Source organism: Fonsecaea nubica (assembly GCF_001646965.1).
Source record: "Fonsecaea nubica strain CBS 269.64 chromosome Unknown Scaff59, whole genome shotgun sequence".
NCBI classification, from domain to species: domain Eukaryota; kingdom Fungi; phylum Ascomycota; class Eurotiomycetes; order Chaetothyriales; family Herpotrichiellaceae; genus Fonsecaea; species Fonsecaea nubica.
In genome coordinates, this window is record NW_019173732.1 from 87,667 (window position 1) to 109,024 (window position 21,358).

General features: G+C 52.6%; 8 protein-coding genes across 8 annotated transcripts; 2 read left to right on the top strand and 6 right to left on the bottom strand.

Annotated features, from left to right (window-relative positions):
* Positions 1–433: 433 nt before the first annotated feature.
* AYO20_07966 (hypothetical protein) lies at positions 434–2,239 on the top strand (the record flags this gene model as incomplete). The annotated part of the gene is made up of 1 exon (XM_022646249.1): positions 434–2,239. The coding sequence occupies one exon, from the start codon at positions 434–436 to the stop codon at positions 2,237–2,239; it is 1,806 nt and encodes a 601-aa protein (XP_022497774.1).
* A 491-nt stretch (positions 2,240–2,730) lies between these two features.
* On the bottom strand, positions 2,731–3,443 carry AYO20_07967 (hypothetical protein; the record flags this gene model as incomplete). The annotated part of the gene is made up of 3 exons (XM_022646250.1): positions 2,731–2,760; positions 2,851–3,333; positions 3,432–3,443. The coding sequence occupies 3 exons, from the start codon at positions 3,441–3,443 to the stop codon at positions 2,731–2,733; spliced, it is 525 nt and encodes a 174-aa protein (XP_022497775.1).
* A 457-nt stretch (positions 3,444–3,900) lies between these two features.
* AYO20_07968 (nascent polypeptide-associated complex subunit alpha) lies at positions 3,901–4,665 on the bottom strand (the record flags this gene model as incomplete). The annotated part of the gene is made up of 3 exons (XM_022646251.1): positions 3,901–4,222; positions 4,273–4,331; positions 4,420–4,665. The coding sequence occupies 3 exons, from the start codon at positions 4,663–4,665 to the stop codon at positions 3,901–3,903; spliced, it is 627 nt and encodes a 208-aa protein (XP_022497776.1).
* A 1,340-nt stretch (positions 4,666–6,005) lies between these two features.
* Positions 6,006–6,615, bottom strand: AYO20_07969 (hypothetical protein; the record flags this gene model as incomplete). The annotated part of the gene is made up of 3 exons (XM_022646252.1): positions 6,006–6,062; positions 6,169–6,432; positions 6,490–6,615. 3 exons carry the CDS (start codon positions 6,613–6,615, stop codon positions 6,006–6,008), a joined length of 447 nt encoding a protein of 148 aa, XP_022497777.1.
* Positions 6,616–9,529: 2,914 nt separating this feature from the next.
* On the top strand, positions 9,530–11,571 carry AYO20_07970 (hypothetical protein; the record flags this gene model as incomplete). Its single annotated transcript, XM_022646253.1, has 5 exons — positions 9,530–10,042; positions 10,089–10,195; positions 10,244–10,369; positions 10,419–10,505; positions 10,560–11,571. 5 exons carry the CDS (start codon positions 9,530–9,532, stop codon positions 11,569–11,571), a joined length of 1,845 nt encoding a protein of 614 aa, XP_022497778.1.
* Positions 11,572–12,017: 446 nt separating this feature from the next.
* AYO20_07971 (hypothetical protein) lies at positions 12,018–13,978 on the bottom strand (the record flags this gene model as incomplete). The annotated part of the gene is made up of 3 exons (XM_022646254.1): positions 12,018–13,085; positions 13,293–13,629; positions 13,824–13,978. 3 exons carry the CDS (start codon positions 13,976–13,978, stop codon positions 12,018–12,020), a joined length of 1,560 nt encoding a protein of 519 aa, XP_022497779.1.
* A 1,093-nt stretch (positions 13,979–15,071) lies between these two features.
* On the bottom strand, positions 15,072–17,970 carry AYO20_07972 (elongation factor 2; the record flags this gene model as incomplete). The annotated part of the gene is made up of 7 exons (XM_022646255.1): positions 15,072–15,082; positions 15,139–17,383; positions 17,439–17,553; positions 17,608–17,686; positions 17,739–17,787; positions 17,882–17,905; positions 17,962–17,970. 7 exons carry the CDS (start codon positions 17,968–17,970, stop codon positions 15,072–15,074), a joined length of 2,532 nt encoding a protein of 843 aa, XP_022497780.1.
* Positions 17,971–18,922: 952 nt separating this feature from the next.
* Positions 18,923–20,913, bottom strand: AYO20_07973 (hypothetical protein; the record flags this gene model as incomplete). The annotated part of the gene is made up of 3 exons (XM_022646256.1): positions 18,923–19,525; positions 19,586–20,765; positions 20,822–20,913. 3 exons carry the CDS (start codon positions 20,911–20,913, stop codon positions 18,923–18,925), a joined length of 1,875 nt encoding a protein of 624 aa, XP_022497781.1.
* Positions 20,914–21,358: the final 445 nt, after the last annotated feature.

Here is a 21,358-nt window from a genome sequence, read left to right on the forward strand (position 1 = left end):
TCATGGCCAGATTGAAAACAACGAGTGCAGCCCTTATTGCGGAAATTAGGCCCAAGAAATTGTCTCGGTTCTATTCTTGCCGTCGATGACCTGCTGTCCCAATCTGGCTTTTGTCGGACGAGGCTCCATCAAGACGAGCATCTGAGTGGCTCAAGAGAATGGTCGAATTCTTTTACTGTACGACTTCAAGCTGCTAGGGGTCCAAGACAACCTGGGCAAAGCCTCGTCTGTACCACCTTTCAACCACGATGATCCCAACATCCACTATGCCGTGCCTAGATAAACATCTCGCCGTGGCAAGGGCGGAAGCCATCATTTGGGATGAATATCTCGGCTTCCTTTATATTGATGAGACTCGGGAGCCATTAAGTCTGTCTCTTCCTATCCTCTGTACTGTCACTCTTCAAGTCTGTCCTCACCTTCGTCACTCGCTATGTTGCTCTTCTTGTCCCTCGTTTCACTTCTTTTCTACCAGGCCTTTGCCAAATTTATCCCCAGAGCCGAATTGATTCGGACTGACAACGGTGTTCTGCCGAGGCAAGCATCATCGACGACTGGCAGTCCGTCAACTACGACCCTGACGCCAGATTCCCAGTGCACCAATGGGCCATTTACGCGCCAATGCTGGGGCAATGGCTTTAGCATCGCCACCAACTACGATAGCACCTGGCCCAACACGGGCAAGGTGGTGGAGTATTTTCTCGAAGTGCAAAACACCACCATGGCCCCGGACGGATTCTCCAGACCGGTGTACGCCATCAATGGTCGATTCCCAGGTCCCACCATCGTCGCCAACTGGGGTGATACGTTGAAGATCACGGTGAAGAACAGCCTAACCACCAACGGGACGAGCATGCATTGGCACGGTCTGCGTCAATGGAAGACGAACCACATGGACGGGACCAACGGTGTGACCGAATGTCCGCTTGCCCCTGGCCAGTCGCGCACATACACTTTTCTGTGCACGCAGTTTGGTACGACGTGGTACCACAGCCACTTCTCGGACCAATACACGGACGGCGTCGTGGGGACGATGATCATCAACGGACCCGCAACGGCCAACTACGATATAGATCTGGGTGCCTTCCCGATCACCGATTGGTACTACCGCAGTGCGTTCGAGCTGGGGTATCTGATCAAGTATGGCGGGTTCCCGCGCGGCCCCCCGCCGGGCAACAACGTCCTCATCAACGGCACCAACGTGAGCCTCAACGGGACGGCCGGTCGCTACAGCCGGACGACGTTGACGAAAGGCAAGAAATACCGCCTGCGCCTGATCAACACGTCGACCAACGACAACTTCAAGGTCGGCCTGGACGGGCACAACTTCACCGTCATCACGGCCGACTTTGTGCCCATCAAGCCCTTCAGCACGCAGTGGCTGTTCATCGGCATCGGCGAACGGTACGACGTCGTCGTGGAGGCCAACCAGCCCGTCGGCAACTACTGGTTCCACGCTGTGCCCCAGGCCGGCTGCAGCAGCAACCTCAACACCAACGCGCTGGCCATCTTCTCGTACGCGGGCGCCGACTCGACGGCCTTGCCCTCGAACGCGACCCGGGCCAACGCGCCCCCAGCGCCGGACTGCAACAACCCCAACAGCCAGCTGATCCCGTACGTCAAGCTGGACGTGCCCAGCAACTTCACGATCCCGCAGTCGTCGCGGCTGGACGTGGGGTTCGCGATCGTGCAGAACCAGGCCCAGCAGACGCTGTTCCAGTGGAACCTGAACTTCACGGCGATCCAGGTGCCCTGGAGCGACCCGACGCTCGAGTACGTGCTGTCGGACAACACCAGCTACGCGGCCAACATGAACCTGATCTCGCTGCCCGAGGCCAACGCGTGGTCGTACTGGGTGATCCAGGCGGTGCCGACCATCGCGCCGCCCATCCCGCACCCGATCCACCTGCACGGCCACGACTTCTACGTCCTGGGCGCCGGCCAGGGCATCTTCAACAACTCGCAGACCCTCAACTACAAGAACCCGCCCCGCCGCGACTCGGCCATGCTCCCGGCCTCGGGCTACCTGGTCATCGCCTTCATCACCGACAACCCGGGCGCCTGGCTCATGCACTGCCACATCGCCTGGCACGTCGGCTTGGGACTCGGCGCCCAGTTCTTGGAGGAGCCCGACCAGATCAAAAACCTGGGCATCGGCCCGGACTGGTACAAGCAGTGTAGCGACTGGAATACGTACAGCCAGACCGCCGTGTTTCAGCAGGAAGATTCGGGTTTGTAAGAAATGTGGCTGCGACCAAATAAACAGAGTCTAGCGGGGGAAAAAAATGCTCTTTCACGAATGATAGCTGGCAACACATGATCTTTTCGATTATTTTGTGACGGGCTTGGTTGTATGTTCTTTTAAGTCGAAAGTGACGGGATTTGTGTCAGAATAGATCGATCAAGTATTGAACCGATAGGCGTTGAATGTCCTCTCGCACGTTATGAGGTTGACGCTCATGCTGACCTGTAAAACAAAATTGTGACGTTGGCTCGAGTCAACCCGTGTACTCCAGCTTTTGCGCGATTATATAGGCCGTAGCACGCGACCCCAATAAGACATGTGGTCAGACAGCTTTGTAGTGTTGAACAAGTGCTTGTGTTTTGATCTAAGACACTATACATAAATTCTCGGTTGAGGAAACAAATGCATTGATTCTGGGTAAGGTTGTGCCACCCCCAAACCAATTGCTCCATTTTCGTCTCCGTCTCTCTCTTGCAGGGTAACGTCTACAGCACCGACAAGTTGGGGAACCGCTCCTGTAATGCCATTAAGTTAGCAGTCTGATCTTGAAGTGGAAAACTGTTGTTCTGTGATGTGGGTAGGTAGAACATCAGAGAGATTCGTACCTGGTATCCCGGAGGCATCCATCGTCCCTTCTTGACCAATCTTGCCGTGTACTCGTCAATCTCCGGCGCGGCGGCAGCAACCTCGTCAACAGTAGTCTCATCCCAAGGTCTTGCGCCCTCGATGTCGTTCAAAGCCTTCTCCAAGCTCCTCAGTTCGACCTCCACTTTGCCCTTGGTCTCCTCGGCATTCTTGAGCGCCACCTGTTCGAAGCTCTCGATGGCCTTAATCTGTTTGCTAACGTCGTAGGTTTTCGGCTGGAAGGTCTTGAAGTACTGCTCGATCTCATCGATCACAGCCGTGTTTTTCAGGATGGAGCGGTAGTGTCCGAAGTCGACAGTGGAGGGCTGGTCCTGGAGCACTTGCACCCGGCGGCGGGCGTCATCGTTTCGCTTCTTGAAGTTTGCTAGAGATGTGGCCGTGCTGCCGCGAAGACCGAGTTGGGTGCCGACTTTGCTCCAGTCGAGCTTGATTGCGGCGCGGGACTGTAGTGAGGGAAATTGCGCAGTTAGTCACACGGCGTTCAAGCAAGCCTCTTTCGAAGCAAATCTGGAGGGTGGTTGACAGGAGCTTGTAAACGTACTTGAGCAGCCATCTTGAGGAGTCTAAGGGTGAAAGATACTGGGAGGGGTGAGCGAGTTGTCGAGCTTGATTTTGAGAAAGGTCGGAAGTTGAAGGTCCCTGAGCTCCAGCGAAACTCAATGCCAAACCCCGTCACGTGATTGGCACATTTTACAAGCTGTTTTTCGTCCGGTCTGACGTCGCTTTAACTGCTTTGCTCGTACATCTAAAAGAAACCTTCAATTTCTCCCAACTCAACTACACTTGGAGATGGATAAAGAAGAAAGAGTCAACGACTAGTCAAAGACTAGTGCATTTGTTGAGATGCATTTGAGCATCTGGAGACATAGCTCGAGGTTCAGGTCCGCATACATAGCGTACATAGCAATACAGGCTTGGATTGCTGAGGACCATTGAACCAATTGTGTGGAAGACCGACTACCCCCATAGAAGCGAGCAGATCCAGAAACTTTTGGTTTGCCTTTTCCTGATCATACACTCAACGCCATGATGGAGTTGACTATGTCGTTGCCGTTCTCTTTCAGAGCTTTGACAGCCTTCTTCCGTGACACGGAGGCCTGGGTCATGACGAGTTCGATGTCCTTAGCCTCGAGACCACTGTCATCCACTTCCTCGTCATCGTCTTCTTCATCCTCGGCCTTCTTGTCTTCGACAGCCTTGCCCTTGCCATTCTCAGCTGCGTGATCGTGGCCAGAGTGATCTGCATTGGCGGCTTCTGCGGCTGCGAGCTGTTGAGCGGCAACGGCTTGGGATTGTGAGTTGAGGTCTTCGATCTTGGCCTCTCCAAAGATGCTAGCAGTTTTGTTAGTGGGCGTTTGGACGCAGAGACGAATTCAGCTTACATCCAAGTGTTGCTGGTTGGCGAGCGGTAGACATCAGGGTTAGAGATGACGAAGAGAATCTATGGGCGAGAGTCAGCTCCCTGCAACAGAACCAGTGCTCACACACTCTCGACAGAGACATGTGCCATCGTGTGGATGAGAGCTTACTCCTTTTGGTCTCCTCAGCGTAACACGTGTGATCCCCGGGACGTGCTTCAAGCCCAGCTTGCCAATTGCCTTTCTCGCCTTCTTCTCGTTTCGGCTGTGCACTGCGACTGCAGAACCTGCCGGAATATTGGCCTCTCCTTCACCAGCGGCTTCAGGTTCGGAGTCGGAGGAGCTGGAGGCATCTTCTGCTGCGGCCTTCTTGTCAGGCTCCTCATCAGGGAGCTCTTCTATTCTGGGGTTCGACATGATGATCGGCTAGTGAAGAGAGGACTGGTTGAGATGTACTGCGCAGTTGCAAAGGTTAGCTGAGCTTCGCTTCCAATTTGTGGGGTAGGATTAGTGCTCTCTGGGATACAGGGTTCGATATGTTTGAGCGCCAATACGTTCGTCCGATGAGTAACAAGAACTAGGGACCTTACAGTTGAGCCTCTCTGAGCGGTTGATGTGCAACGGGATTTTGTGATTTGGATGTTCGACTGTTCATTGAATTGTGGAATGGACGAGCCTCGGGTAAATTGCCCATCTTACATCAGGGCTTGGCGTTCTTTCAATCACTGGAGCCATTGACGAGTCAGTTCCTTGGGATTGCTTTCGGAGGAATATGCCATCATGCCATTACATGGGCAAGTTTCACCATCCGTGATCGCAGCCTTGTCCGGGAGGAAGCTCTGAAGTGGGTATGACATGAGGTGCAGACACGAACAATCAACGAATCTCTACGAGGTACTCTAACGTCAGACATGCAACGTCCGCGCAAGCGAGGACATTGAGGATTAAAGGCTACAGAGAACAAAAAGACCTGAAGTCAATGGGCAGCCGTTGAAGTGGCGCACAATGTGCTGGATTTTGTATCAAAGAAAATGGCGTCCAGAGACACACCATGTCCAGGATTTCCCTGAGTCCAGAATGCCGTGCAATGGGTAGGGACAGCGCGTTTTCAGAAGGTGTATCAATGTTGTTCGTCTCCTATCGTTTGCCCAACACACTAGATTTTGCGCAAGACACAGTGAGACCTGAGGCGGTACCTCATTTGTCGAGATAGGAGTCGTATTGCGCCCTGCATTAGGTAGCATGTATTTGTCGAGCTTGAGCAGCGTTGCGAGTTACCAAATCAACAGTCTCATTCTTGCAGGAAATTGCACCATAGGCCGGGTTTGCGCACATAGAGCAATCAGGCGATCAAACAACCGACTCACGAAGGGTAGTCACAATCACGATGAAAAGGGACGCAACAGGTGAACGTGTCAAGCCTCGAAGTCTAAGATTCTCTCAGGTACATCCTGCTCGTTACCGAACGCACTGTTATCGTTGCAGGAGGCACATGGTGAAAAGCCCGACAACGCCTCATGAGTGAGTTTCCCATGATGATTTTGGTTTGAATGTTGATCGCATTTCATGAATGTATTGGAATCATGCTCTGCAGAAATTCCCACGCGGGCAAAGGGAAGAGAGCCACAGCCGCGGAATATTTTCTTTTCGTCAATCGAACCGACAGTGGTGCCTACCCTCGATATGCTGCAACTTGCATATCTTTGCCCATCTTGAAAATTTGTGAGCTGGATTGTGACGCCGTATCCGTGCCGAATTTATGCCTTCGCTGCTGCCCGAACCTTTGCCTGTGCCTTCAGAACTTCAAATCGTGCCTACAATCCCATAGGATTAGCGCTGATCTTCCACAAGGACATCCATTCAGAACTCAAAGCAAGATCCCGTTCAAAGGGATTGCAGGTCGTTCAGAGGATTGCTCACCTGCTTCTTCAACCTCATCACCTTGAATCGCTCGAAGTCAGTCAGATTCCTCCTCCTGTCCTGTTGTTCTCTCTTCTTTGCCCATGACGACTCTGACCACTTCTTGTCAACCTCGAAGCTCTCCCACTTCTTCTTCACTGCGCCAGTGCCTGCCGCCTTTGGTAGACCGGGAATGACCCAAGGGGTGAGGGAGACGGTGCTTGTAGCGATAGCCTGTCGGGGAACAACCGCATCTTCTTTCGTTGAGGGACCGTCGACCAAGATCTGGGAAATTTCGTGAGCACATATCTCCTCCGGTATTTCCCACGGGTGAACACATACTCTGCCAGGATCTATTATCTCAACCACGGTAGCCAGCTTGCCCTCGTAAGGCCCTGATCGGAGGGTGACCACTCGGCCGACCTCGACCAACTTCCATCCGGCGGGCTTGATATCGATGGTGGACATCTTGCCGGCAAATGAGGACTATGCGCAAGTATTAGTTTGTATCTGGAGTAGAGGATAGTCGGGCGCGCATACGAATAGTAATGGGGAATATTGTTGTCGCCTCTACAATCAATTCGGAGATCTTTGGCAACGTGCAAGGGAAATTCGAGATAGTGCGTTCGCGCCAAGATATTTTGCGCCAAGAGCCGAGGCCGGCGCTAAACCCTCTTGTGCCTCGTTCCTCTGTTGTGAAAGGACACGCGAATTTTCTTCCAGTATCTCTTTGTTTTTGCCATACTTTTCTCCCAGCTGCTAAGAAATGCCTCCTTCATCCAGTTCTATTCCCTCATGTAACCTCCAGCAACTCCCAAGGATGATGCTTGTCTCAAGCAAATGTCTAACTCCGTGTTCACTCCTTCGACTACTGAGACCACAGCTTGATTAATTTGTGAGTGTCTTGTTCCTCTATCCTATCACTTTCTTATGATGTTATAATTTGCGATTGAATTTGGTACTGGAGACTCTCGCCGGAGCCTCTTAACAGTCCCAAAGAGATGATATTCATTTCTTACATATACTGAGTCCAGAAACCTGCACCTTGCTTTCGTTTGGCATGTCAAAGGCTACGAATAACATACTGACACTGCGAACAGTTGCTTTTAGAATTGCTGCGTTCCCCTTTCACCTCGACTTACTCGGAATCCCTTCAGCTAGCAGTAATCAATGAACTGTTTCTTGGTTTGTGTCCAAGTCTTCTCTGGTGACCATGTAACATCCAAGGTACGTACTTAGTTCTCTGATCGGCATTTCCGATGATTACACCCTTTGCACTAGATAGTAAATGATCAATATTGACATGATCGTATCCCATTCACCAAGATCTCTGAGGAAATTTGACACCTTTGCATGTTCACTCAAGCTCTGCAAGTTCATTGCTGACCTTGTGCTAGGAAAGAAGCCTGAATCCCATCTGCTTTGAGAGGAACGCGCGGCTTGGGAGATGACCCCAAAAGACCCTTCTGATCCCGCCCTGAGCAGCTCGCTCCATGCTTTACTGACTGACGAAAGTGGTCTATCTTCGTATCACTGCCCTCCGCCATTTCTGCAATCTTCCGTTCCACTCCTGCACTTTGCCTTCCGTTCGAGTTACGATCGCGTGGCTGAGATATTCCTCTACTTTGGAACAAGTCAACTCGTGTTCATCATTACCTGTCAAATCGTACCAGCTCGTCTGACGGCCTGACCCATGGTATGATGTCTCGAGGCCTTGTGATGGTGATCCCAATCGTCTCTTCGGGACGATCAACCCGGCTCATCTGCCTGTCTCTCCCATCATGAAGGGAGCGCTAGATGGCAGTAGGACATGTACACGATTAGATTGTAGATGCTCAACGTTGCCCGACATTGATAACCTGGTTGGCTGTTCCAAGTGCCACTGAAATTACTCCGTGTTCACTGCTTGTTGCCACGGTGGATGATGTGTTGCCTGGTCAAATGTTTTCTAGATCGCTGGAGTAACACAGCCGCATCGAGAATTGGTACAAACTTCCCTTTCGTCACACCATAGCAAAGGGGATGCTTTCATACTCTCCACCAGGCATTGGTCCAGAAATCCTGTTCTGCTCCCAGAGGGTTTCTAGTTCAAGGAAAACAGTGCGTCTGTCATTCAATATCTGCCGCAGGTGTCTCCAATCCAATATGGCGTTCGCTTAGGTTGTTTCCTGCCAAGGCTCAGACTGTGCAATGCAGTGTTCATCAATCGCGAAGGGGTCCATGTTGTCGCTTAGAGCGACTGGCATGGCCTGGGCAGGTCTGTACGGCAGCAACGGGAAGTGGAGCGCGGTGGCGCGGCAATTGATCGTACTTGTACGAGGTAATCAGGTTTGATAGCGAATGCTTGGGTATGGCGCACTTGACTGGGGTCATGAATTAAGGAACGTTCAACGGGCGTGAACGGCCTTCATCCATCAGGGGAAAACGACGCACCAGACCGACAAGGTTGTGCAGAAGGGCTGACAGGGGGATCAGCATGGAAGGACGTTTGGAAGTTGACTGGGGTTCTTCGACTCCACACGAGCTCGTTTTTCTTTGTTTCCCAATGATGCGCTCCGTGCCCTGCAAGGCTCACCACGGGGATGTAACATGAATTCCTCCTCTTCCGCTTCTTCGTCAGTCTCCGCAATGCTGGTGACGATCCTCGTTCAGGTCAGATCGTGGGCGAGGAGGGAGTGATGGTCTGCCACATGAAAGACTGCGCTCGGGGAGTCTGGAGGAACCAACAATCTGGTAATCTGGTGGTAGGGGTGCGGCAACAAATCTGAAGGCAAGTGCACCACCCATGAAACAGTACATAAAACCCATCGTGTGCCGCACCTCAAAGTGACGATAGCAGGCGATCGAAAAGGAACACAAAGCCTTGCGAGTTCAAAGTGACGATCAACTGTCAGCTAGTTGGAGGGGAGATAGGCAGAGAAGAGGGAGAAGACCTCATCTCTCACATCTTTTGTTTCTCATCTCAGCTTCACACCTTCGTTGACTTTGTGAATGATTGTGTCCATCTCGTCCTTCCCGCGTTCCTTCCTTTCGACACCACCTCTTCTCACCCCTCCTGTCGTCTTGTGCCACACACACCTTCACGCCAACATCGCTGCCACGGCGGTAATTGACCTGCTGCCTTGGACTGCGCACACTGAGATTTGAGCGACGCACACTGCCGACCTGCGTCGACACGCGCTCGTCTTACTTCACTCATCTGTCCAGCATATCCATCTTCTCCTTCCAATCTCTCACCGTCATATCGACATCAAGGCACTGGCTTATTTGGAACCCTCTCACTGAAGACGCTTATCCGCTGGTACGGATGGCTTCTCCTACTTCACCATGTGCAGGCTCCATGCCACGAGATATTAATAGTCCTGATCGAGGTACCATTGCCATGTCGACTCAAGTTCAACACGCCTATGCAAATGGCTATGATATGGCGCTGAGGTACAACACCGACGGACTCGGAATCACTTACATCGGTCTCATCATCGCGTGGACCTGCCTCTTACTTCCTGCTGCTGTATTTCTCATGCGCAATCGACACTTGCCGTACCTACGCATTCGGAACATACCTCTAGCGGTCAGTGCTGTTGCAACTCTCCATGTGTACTGGGTCTTGTGCATGATCGCCTATGTCCTGAATGGCTACTTTCCCTGTGCCACTGAATACTGGATTATGAGTATCTATCTCCCACTGGGCATCGCTCTATTTCAAGCGACAAACTCTCAATTACTCTCTGTTGCGACGGCACAGAAGAGATATGCGCACGGAGATGTTCTGGCCGAATCCCAGCCGATCACAGACCGGAAGACCCCAGTATGGCGCAAGTGGTGGCGCAGACTCAAGACATACAACGCTACGAAGAATACTATGGCATGGATTGGGATTGGTATGAGTGTCCAAGTAAGTAATAGTCACTTAAGGAGGCGCCCTGTTACTAACTCCCCAGGTTGTCTTTGCACTCATCATCTTTCTTGCCTCCCGAAAATTCCACCCGGGGTTCGGAGTTACAGGACAGGTGACCACAAGATCACTCTGCCGACGTGGATGGGAATGGTAAGCCTGGTTCTCAAACGCCTTAGATTGAAATCTAACACTGGTCAGGTGGCCTTCAATCGTGTGGCAAATCGTCTGGTCTTGGATGTATGCTCCTGTCCTTCTCTGGAGAGTCCGGAATATCCATGATGTTCACGGATGGCGGACGCAAACCATCGCTTGCATTGTTGCTGGGTAAGGGTTGACAACAACCACACGTGACGGCTTGTATTGACAACACTAGGTTACCTGCCTCACCTATGTGGTTAGTCGCACTGTATGCTGGACCGTTACAAACGACAGTCGACAAGTACTTTGTCCCTCCCTTATGGTGAGATTCGCTCCTATTGTCCTATTGATGGCGACTGTCACTCATGCTATTCAGGTTTTCTCCTTCGATTGTCATCATGCAAGCTTCGGTCATATTTGTTCCTTTCTTTCAGATATTCAAGAACAGAAAACTCGAGACCGAAACACGCGAGATCATCGCCGAGTGGGAGGAAAAGCAGAAATTCAACGGCTCGCTGAACGCAGGGTCGACCAAAGCCGGCGTGCGATCACGGACTTCTACACGCCAATCTGTCAAGAGCACCACAAGCGCCCGCCAAGGAGAGATGTACACTATGAGCGCGCTCGAGACAACGCTGAAGTTGAATCCTACACCTCTTCTCATGTTCTCGGCGTTGAAGGATTTCTCGGGAGAGAACATCAGCTTCCTGATCCACGTACGAGACTGGAAGGCTGCCTGGCTTACTGCCACTCCAAGATCCGGGATGCTGCGCAAGCAAGGACATGCCAGGACGAACGACCAGGAATTGACGCGGCGGCAGTTTCAACAGGCGGTTGGAATCTATGCCTCCTTTGTGAGCCTGAACTATTCCGAGTTTCCGATCAACATCTCTTCTGCTCATCTCAGAGACCTGGAGGCGATCTTCGAGCAATATGCTGCCCTCGTCTGCGCAGAACCAACATCGAATGCTGCCACGCCCTTCGAAAACTATTGGTCCTCTACCGTCTCCGAGGACCTAGAAAGTCAAATGGGGAAAGATCAATTGTCGGTCGTGTCGACACTAGTAGGAGAAGGTGGGAGAGGGGAGTTGAGACGCGAAAACAGTGAATCACTCCAACTGCAACAGTTGAAGATGACCAATTTCGGCGAGAGACTGCCCGCTAACATCGGCATTCCCGACGCTTTCGACGAAACGGTTTTTGACAAGGCTGAGCTCAGCATCAAAGAATTGGTCCTGACCAACACATGGGCCAAGTTTGTCAAAGCTGGCTTCGCTCAAAACAGTGTCAAGTCGAGCTTCACTGCTCGTCTCGAGGCGGTAGTCGACTCGTGTCGACTTCGAATCCCAAGCCGACTTCCAAAGCTTGCTGGCAAGCCAAGGAAATAACGTCAATATTTTCAGGGCGGCATTTTTGTGGGATCATAGCGCGGAGACTTTATGAAGGCAAGTGGTCGGAAAAAAAAAAAAAGAATTGTGCTACGGAAATTGATACCAAATGTCACGGATTTGTTTGCGTATGCTATGGGGGTCTAGGATTGCTCCGACATGACGCTCGCTGGAAATCGAGGATAGTATGGTGGAATATCCATGGAAGTTGCATTGGATTCCTCTGTATGACCAGATTTCGGGAGTTTGTGGCCGCGCATGGATGAAATAATGGCTGATGCATTTGATATCCGTGAATGCCATATTCAAGAACCGAGTCACAGCTTTCGCAGCGCGCGTATATATGACTTGCTCGTCTCTGAACAGCAAGGAGACTGATGGCCACAGCAGAGTGTAACCAGCAGCGAGTGCCACACGACTTGCTCCTCAGCAAGGAATACCACTCATCAATACATATAAGGACACTCAAATCCTCCCTCGCCTTCCCCGCTACCGCTGCCGCCACCATCTCCATCTCCATTGCCATTGGCGTTGACTCTCCCGTAGCCCTGTCCCTGTCCCTGTCCGCGTCCATCTAGATCCGCACCTCCGCCCTCTCCGTCGTCATCATCATCCTCATCATGATGGTGATCCCCCACCTTCCGACCAACGAACCACCAACAGGGACTGAAGATCCCCTCGCGGCCCGCCTCGGCCGTACTGTCGACGCAGTACGCCAACGTGGTCATCGCGTCCGTGACGCCCCGGTCCCACAGGCCGACGCGCTCGCCGACCCAAACCGTCCAGAAACACAGGCGGCGCGGCCACGTGGACATCTTCCACGCCGTCCAGTAGTCCGTCCAGGTGGTGGCGAGGTGCGTCGCGCCCTCGAGCGGCCAGTACCATGGGCGGAAGGTCGTGGAGGGGATTGGGAGGGAATCGGGGAGGGGTGTCGTTGTGGGTGGGGCGGGGAGGAGGGAGACACCATCGTCGGGGGAGATGGAGTCACCTGCCAGAGAGGAGGATTTGAAGGGTACGAGGACGGTGCTTTGGGGGGTTCTATCAGAGGAAAATGGACCAGGGGTGGGAGAGGAAAGGATGTGGTTCTCGGCTCTGGTGCTCTCGTGTCCTTCCATGTCGATGTCTTCGGCCCGATTCTTCCTGAGCACCCCTTTCAGCGTCTTCGTCTTCGCAGGAGCAGAAACCTCCACCAGACTCTTCGCATAGTCGAAATGCGCGGCGAAATCCTCTTCGTGGAGGATCTCGAATCCAGCCCCCTTCATCGCCTCGCGCGCCTCGTCGCTCGTGCGCAGGTTGCTCACGCCGTTGCCTCTCTCCACCCGGTTGCGCATCCCCACGTGCCTTTGGTCTGTCGGGTCGTATTTCGGCGTCATGACCCATTCCGAGAGGCCGAAGATGGCGCCGGGCTTGAGCACGCGCGCGACGCCGCTGTACACCTGCAAGAGGGAGGGGGAGTGCACGGTCGCTTCGATGGCGTAGGCGGCGTCAAAGGACGCGGGGGCGAAGGGGAGGTCCTGGGTTCGGTATTCAGTACTGGTTCGCACGCGTGGATATCAAGTCTTCCTTCGGTCGTCGCTTTCCCCAGCCCCGCCTGGCTTGTGGGACGTTGCCGTATAGGAGGGGATAGTCAGGTCACAAGGAGAAACGGGGGTAAAAGAGATCGACTAGAGCCAAAGGGCGGGAACACACTGAGATGTTCGCGTTCTGGAAGGCTAGCTCACCAGAAAATCTGCCCTCACAAAGGTACACTTGTCCTGCAAACCTTCCATCCTCGTCAAGTAGACGGCGCGATCGATCTGGGTCTGGTTGATGCACACGCCCACGATCTCGCAGCCCACAAACTTAGCAATCTCCCGCGCGGGCCCGCCGATGCCGCAGCCCACGTCGAGGACTTTCATGTGCGGTTTCAGGTTCATGAGCAGGGCGAGGCGGTGCTCGTAAAAGGCCAGCGCCGTGGCGATGGTGCTGTCGCACGGAGGAAATGAGGGCGGGAAGGGGGCGTAGTGGAAGTGGGTGGACCAGCCGCTTTCGTATGCTGCAGAGGCGAAGTTGTAGTATCTGCAAGAGACAGGGAAAGAGAGGCATTGATTTGATGGTCAGCATAGGTTCGATATTTCTCTTCGTCCCTCCTTCGCCCTCTCTTCATTTCGATCCGTTTGGGGATTCCCTGATAACTTTGGTGTGGCCAAGGACATGATGGGCAATGAACCATTTGTATCCAGGCCTTGAGACAATGCACAAATTTTACTCACGATTCTGCAACTTCTGACGCCGCTTCTCGCCTCTCCCTCCTCTCTTGCTCGGTCACAGTGGTCTGGTCGTCGTCCTTGCCAAAGTGGGAGGTGAAGGCGTTGACGACGCCTGCAAAGTTCTCGATCTTCTTGGGGTTGCCATGTCTGTCCCCCATCGTGCTGGGTAGCTGACTGCCAGGTAGGCTATTCGTCCGTCTTATTGCTAGGATTTCTTCGGTGTCTCAGAGAGCAAAGATTTCCTGCGATGGCTTTCAAATCGCAGAGATATGTACCAGGTATTCAAGAAGACCCGATGGACCGCACGCGCGCACCGGGACTGGGGGAGCGGCCATGGAATCGTTCTGTTGGGCGGTTGGCACATGTTCATACATGGTTAATGCTCTTCTTTGCGGGATCAGGAAAGGGTAGGAATGTGTCCATTGTCAGCGAGAACAATACTAAGCAGCGCCCTGAGGTGAGTAACGGTTAAAGGGTCAACATGCTGAGAGTCGATGGTATGTGCGTCAAGGGATGTTTGATCAATCACAGAAAGACATGGTGACATGTCGGTAAACCACCATTTTTGTTCGTTCACCCCTTGCACAGTTCTGAATATCGACCTGTCAACATGGCATTAGCCCGGTACCGTCTCATGGAAGGGTTTACCTCGAAGGTGGACGGTTATTGACAGAGTGAAGAGATGGTTGACTAACGTATTTCGGGCACGTCACTAGCGACATTATTAATGTGGATTTCCACTGACCACTTCCATATGATCAACCACGATGAAGATAAACACCTCGAAGTTGGTTACATAGCCCTGCAGGTCTATAACTCTTTCGCTCTACACCTCCGTCGGCGTCTCAAGAATAGACTCGACAGGAATTAAAAACCAGAGCCGAGCAGTATCAGTGTCAATGTCATCAAATTCAATCCATCGTATTCTACTTGCAGGGAGATTTTTTCTATCACTGCAACAGGCAGAGAGGCTGCCACATTTATCTATCCATTTCGCAGGGAATAGACATGGACGGGACAACCTTGCCTCCCGGGGATCAAGATTGACAAGGCCCCATCATCTACCTTCATACCACATCCACTTCTTCCGCTCTACTGCTTCTTGGTTTCCTGCTTCTTTCCTCAAGCATCTCGTTGCGTGCAGATCTGCTTTTGGAGGGTTGTCAACATACAATGCCTCAGGACCATAAACTCATGTATGCAATTCGTAAAGTCATGGCCTTGTCTATTTGCGCCTTCACGTCGAGTGCTCTACAACTTGTCTGTTTGCACCGTTAGCAACTATCGAACACAGAACAGGAATCAAAGAGTAACTCACCATAGTAGTTGTCATAGCCCGGAACTTGCTCCTTGAGACCCTTCCTCTTACGCATGTCCGTAACAATCTTGCCAACCATGGTAGTAGCATCAAGCGGCGAGCCACCAGGAAGGATTTGCCAGTGATCAAAGACGGATTGAGGGAAGGCTTGGCCACCGGTGGCAGCACGCAGATCAGCATTGAAACCGAACGACTCCAAGACGGGAAGATATGCCTTGACGGTGAAAAGCGGGGTTCCGACACGTTGCTCTTCGGAGAAGACGTGACCTCTTCTGCGGGTAAGAACACCGTAGATACCACCCATGGCTTGTTCTGGAACCTGGATCTCGACCAAGTAGACGGGTTCGAGGAGACCGGGGTCGGCCAGCAGAGTGGCAGCATATAGCACACGTCGAGCAGTGGGGATAATCTGGCCACCACCACGGTGAATGGCATCAGCGTGGAGGGTCACATCCATGATGTTGAAGCGGATTGATCGCATGGCCTCTTCGGCAATCGGACCTTCGCGAGTCGCCCACTGGAAGCCGGACACGAAAGAATCCTTGATTTCGTTGAGGTACTGGACGGCCTTGGTCTGGTCAACCAACAAGTTGGCACCGGTGGTGTCGGGACCGAACGCCCAGATCTTACGAGCATCCGTAACATCCCAGCCGTGCTCATCAGCCAGGATACGGGCTCGGGCCTTGAAATCGTCACGAGGCGTGATCTTGCCGTTCTCAATGTCCTTCGACACTTCCTCACCAAGAGGCTCGGCGATGACATACAGACGGTTGTGCTTGTTGGGAGACTTGGACAGGGCAGTCATGCTCGAGGTGCCGCCAACAGTCTCACGGTAAGACACGACTGGGTCGCTGATCTTGAGAGGAACACCGGCGTGGTCTTCTTCCAAATCCTTCAAGCAAATTTCCAAGTGAAGCTCACCGGCACCGGCAACAATGTGCTCACCGGATTCGGAGATTTGCGTCAACACGCAAGGATCGGACTTGGACAATCGCTTGAGACCTTCGACGAGTTTGGGCAAGTCGTTGGCGTTCTTGACTTCGACCGATCGTCGCACGACGGGGGAGACGGAGAATTTCATGACCTTCAAGTTGTGGGCGGTTTCGGAAGTGGTGAGAGTACCAGACTTGAGCAAGAACTGATCAATACCAACCAAACCAATGATGTTACCAGCGGGCATATCATCAATAGGCTCGACGGTACGACCCATCATCAAGACGGTTCGTTGAATGGACTTGATGAACAGATCTTCCTTCTTGCCAGGAACATAGTTGGGCCCTTGGATGCGGACCTTCATGCCGGAACGGACAGTACCAGCGAAGACACGACCGAAGGCATAGAAACGACCTTTATCGGAAGTTGGCACCATCTTGGAGACGTAGAGCATGAGATCGGCGTTGGGATCACAGTCGCGGATCGCAATGCAGGATGGGTCATCAGCCGGTCCCTCGTACAGGGTCTCGGCACGATATTTCTGGGCAGTGACGGGAGAGGGCAAATGGATAACCATCATTTCGAGCAGGGCATCGGCAGCCGGCAAGAACTTCCTCATGGCGGCCTTCAAAAGACCCTTGCCCGGAAGTTCCTTTTCTTCGCTGGTAATCTTGATCTCGAGCTTGGCGCAGAGCTCAACGAGTTGGTCGACTTTTCCCTTTTGGAATGCATCAAAGATCTTGAAGATGGGGTCGAGGATGAATTGGTTGAAAGCACGCTCAAGGGTCTTTCCCTCGTGCTCGGCAGTCTTGGTCCATTTCTTGGTCTTTGGGTTGAAGTAGTTGTCGCCCCAAAGACGTTCCATCATCTTGGTCTTGTCAACACCGAATTTCTTGGCGTATCTGACGGCGAATTGCCGCACGGTGAATGCCCAACCGTGAAGCCCGGAACCGAACGCAACAGTGCCTTTCTCGGGGAAGACTTGGACATCACCCAGGGCCTTGTCGAGGTAGGTGGAGATGATGACGTTGACCGACTCGATTGTACGAAGGAAAGATTGGTAGAGATCTTCCTTTTGGAGTTGCAACTCGAGCAGAGCTCGGTCGACCTTGTTGATGATGACCACTGGCTTGATACGCTCACCAAGAGCCTGTCGGAGCACAGTCTCGGTCTGGACACAGACACCTTCGATGGTGTCGACGACCACCAAGGCACCATCGGTAACTCGGAGAGCTGCCGTCACCTCGGATGAGAAGTCGACGTGGCCGGGCGAATCAATCAAATTGATCAAGAATTCGTTACCGTCGACTTTCTGAGAAATGAATTAGTCATCGGCCGGGTATCATCGACTCGAGCGCATCTCTCACCTGGGGAATGTCCTTCAAATCTTCCTCGTCCGGAAGATGGGCATAAAGGGAGATGGCAGTTGACTTGATGGTGATACCACGCTCCTGCTCATCTTTTCTTGTGTCTGTAAACCGGCTGCGGAATTGTCATTATCCTTTTCCTTGAGCACATAGTCGCGCGGAGACCTACGCTTCGCCTGCCTTTGCCGCAGAAATAATACCGGCTCGCTGAACGAGAGAATCGGTCAAGGTGGATTTGCCGTGATCGACTGCGTATCTGGTCAGCTTCCATAGTCTCCAGACGACAGGTGTGCGACATACCGTGAGCAATGACAGACATGTTGCGAATGTTCGCCGGCTTGTCCATCAACTTTTTGGGGTATTAGTCCACATCTCGCATAGCAGCCAGAATCCAATGAAATCCAACTCCATAATCGGGTGTTGTCGAAGGAGGGGTAACTTACAGCGCGGATTTCTTCGATCGTAAACTGCCAACGAGTTAGCCATGACCAGCTGATATAGAGCGAGAACGATGTAGACTTACGTTGACCATTTTGACGGTTTTTGATGTTGAACTGCCCTAAAACGGCGGAATAGTGCGCTCCCTTGAGCTACCGAGAAGAATTGACGCAAGATCGAGAGCTCGCTCGATCTGCCAAAAAACGGAGCGAGAACCTGCGCGGGTATAGACGAAGAAGGATGGAAAATTGCAGCTGGTTGAGCCGCGTGTTTGGTGAGGGAGAACTCGAAGGGAAAAGAGGGTGAGGGAGGGGTTGGACTGAGATGAGAAAATCTTGGTGGTTAGAAATGCAAGAGTCGAGTGCGGCAATTTGCCAAGCAAGCATTCACGTGGGGCTTGGAGGGTCCCAGCAAGTTCAACAAGTGAGCGAGTGAGGTGACAGGGTGAGTTCCCGTACCGTGGTACCCCGCCAATGATCGAGGCCGCAGTCACCGTCGGGTCGCCATCTGCCGTGCAAGCTGTTAACTCCGGCCTTTGGCCACCGCTTCCTTCGTCTGGGACTGTATCTAGCTGCGCCATATGAGAGGTGCGATGACTCTACCTCCTCGGTAGGCAGTAGGATACGTCCTGTCCGGGTCCAATATGGCACAAAATCAAGGGTCAGTGAGTCATCAGAGGAGTACGCATCTATACCGGCGGACGCAGGCAGAATATCATTGGTCCAGGGCTTCCTGATATTGCCCTCGGCCTTCAACAGCTGACCAATTCCCAAAACCTATATGTGTGCTTGCTTTTGATGTATACCTATACTAAATGCCAGACAGGTGGCGCAAAGACGACTTCGCACCTTGACGAGACCAGAACTGACCATCGACCATCGCTTGTCGCAGGATAACCCATGTCCGCTTGAACGCTCTCATTTCCCAACATATCCCAGAACAAGCGGTAAGCCTTGTCAAACCCAATACCAACCATTTGAATGAGCTTCGTACCATGAGCTCTAGACCCTAGGCCGTCCTTCCACCCTGGAATGGTGTTACAAAAGTCAACTCCGGCTCCAAACATTATCTTCCTCGATCATGTTGGCATATTGGCCTTCTCCCCGCTCTGTCCGAGACTCTTCTTCATCCTTGTGGTCGATAAAGTTGTTCTCGTCGTCACTCACTGCCCTCTCCGGAGGTGGCGGTCTCGCGGGCACGCTAGCCGGATCCCAGCCTTCTCGTATCTCCTGTCCTTCTGGTGCCTCCTCGTCGATGCTGTAGGTACGCACGAAATGTCGTTGGGGTTTTCGATTCCAGGCATCACTGCCTTCCTTCCGAGCTCTGACTCGCTCCGCCTCTTCCGCCTCTTCGTCCTCAACAACGAGATCTACGAGTTGGCTGCGGTCAGACTTCCCCGAAGCCGAAGGGGAACGTTCTTTGGGGCGTTTTAACTTTGCTTCGATGGCACCTTGCTGTGAGGAGCTTTCGGAAGGTGACGTGCTCCGATTCTTCCCTTTCCGAATACTCTCCTGGATCTCGCTTTGGCGGCGGCTCTTCCTGTCGCGAGTCGGTTGAAAGAGGTTACGGTTTGTAGAGGTAGTTAGCAAGTTAGGATCACGCCGCAGCCAATCTTCACGTCGTGCTTCGTGCGCGGTAATGACAGGATACTGCAGAAGGAGAACAGTTAGAAACATGGACCAGAATTCACGAGAGCATGCGTAACTTACGTTCCAATCGCCGAATTCCAGCGCCCGCGCATTGGTAAATAATCGTTCGTCTTCCGCATCAATCCCAATCTCGATATCAGGGTCTGCTGCTCGGTATTCGTGTGCTTTGCCTCGAGATTCTGGCGCTGGAGCTCGAGATGACCCGTCCTTTGGCAATAGTGGTGTCCGACTGTTAGGACCCTGCGGCTTTGGGATCCAGTACTTGCCCTTCCCCCCCCTTTCATACCTCATGCCGTCCATCATCCTAGCAACGCGCGAGTGGGACTCCTCGTGAGCGATCACATTGTCCCCAGAGTCAAACGTTCGATAGTCGTAATCCTTTCCTCTGAATGTCTCTTTGGTATCCTGGATCAGATCCATGGGACCAAAGGCATCTCTTAACGCGTACTTGACGGGCATCCGAGCTGCCGAAATGGTGACGTCGGCGTAGTCATGCCAGGAGAAGGCATACCAATGCGCGACAGCGAAGATGGGCATCTCGAAACAGATCAGAGCATCTTGAATGGCTGCAGCAAGGTTGTCCGGAGTGTAACCTGGGACATCATTCGGGATAGCCCCTAGGAATTGAAGGATAGACAGGAAGAATCCTTGCCAGTACGAGGCGAAAATGATGAGCTTTATGCACAAGAACTTTGGCATGGGTCGGAAAGGCTTGAGATCCTCATGCATACACACCCAGAACATAGCCAGGAAATACAAGCTCATGGTCACGCTGACGTTGTACAACAAGCCCGTCCAGAAGTAGCCCGAGGTCAAGGAGATATAGCCTTCTTGGTATGTCCCCGTGAGCTTGAGGATGATGGTGGCAACACTGAGGACAGGTTTGAGCCAGGCATATTGCAAAATCCCTCTTTTGATCAGGAGAAAAGTGTGTGGATCCGAGATATCCATCTTGGGGCACCAAAGACTTATCGGCCATGGGTGCGAGACAGGCGCTCGCCCATGCATCATGATAATGAGGGATCGTTCGCCGCCGAGGAAGTTGACGAGGAGTTGGAGGAAAGTGTAGATGGTGAAGGCTTCGTAAATGTCACGAAGAGGGTCGAGGTAGAAGGCAGCCTTGAGCGACACGATCGAGGCCCACGACGCCGCAGAGTAAATGGGGACCATGAGCAGGATTCGAATGACATATCGTTGCAATAAGGGTTTCCTGTAATTCTTGGACTGAAGCCATATCGATCTAGGCAGCAGATTAGCACCGCGGACTTCAACAGCATGGGAAATATAGAGACATACACGCATGAAATTAGAGTAGCAAGCAGCGACGATACTCCCGCGAGGATAATGATGACTCTGGTGAGCTTGCTGCCCGTTCCACCACTGGCCATTGTTTCCATGACGGACGGCACGCAATGCCCAAGAGGCACCGCGAGAAGAGTTCCAGTCCCGTTACCGCGATCCCCAAGCCGACCTCATATCGAGTTTGCCAACGCCTCAGAAAGTATCGGAGGAGCAACTGGTGTCGGGTATTGATGATGTGACGAAGTCGCTGTATCGCATATAAGGGGTGTAGGCAGGTCATTCATCACAGTCAAGAAAAAGTGCAAGTGATGCACGCATGTGCCTGTTCGGGATTTCTGCGGGGAAACACATCATCACCGCAACTCAGCACCGCGCATCTGAATCCACATCCGTAACTTGACACGGGCTCACCTTCCGCTGCATGCCTTCGAGGTATTTCTTCTTTGGCCGCCGTCTCTTTCTGCTGTACGGCTCTGGAAACGCACAAGACAATGCGACCACCCTCTGAACACCGGTAACCATGGGCGCGCT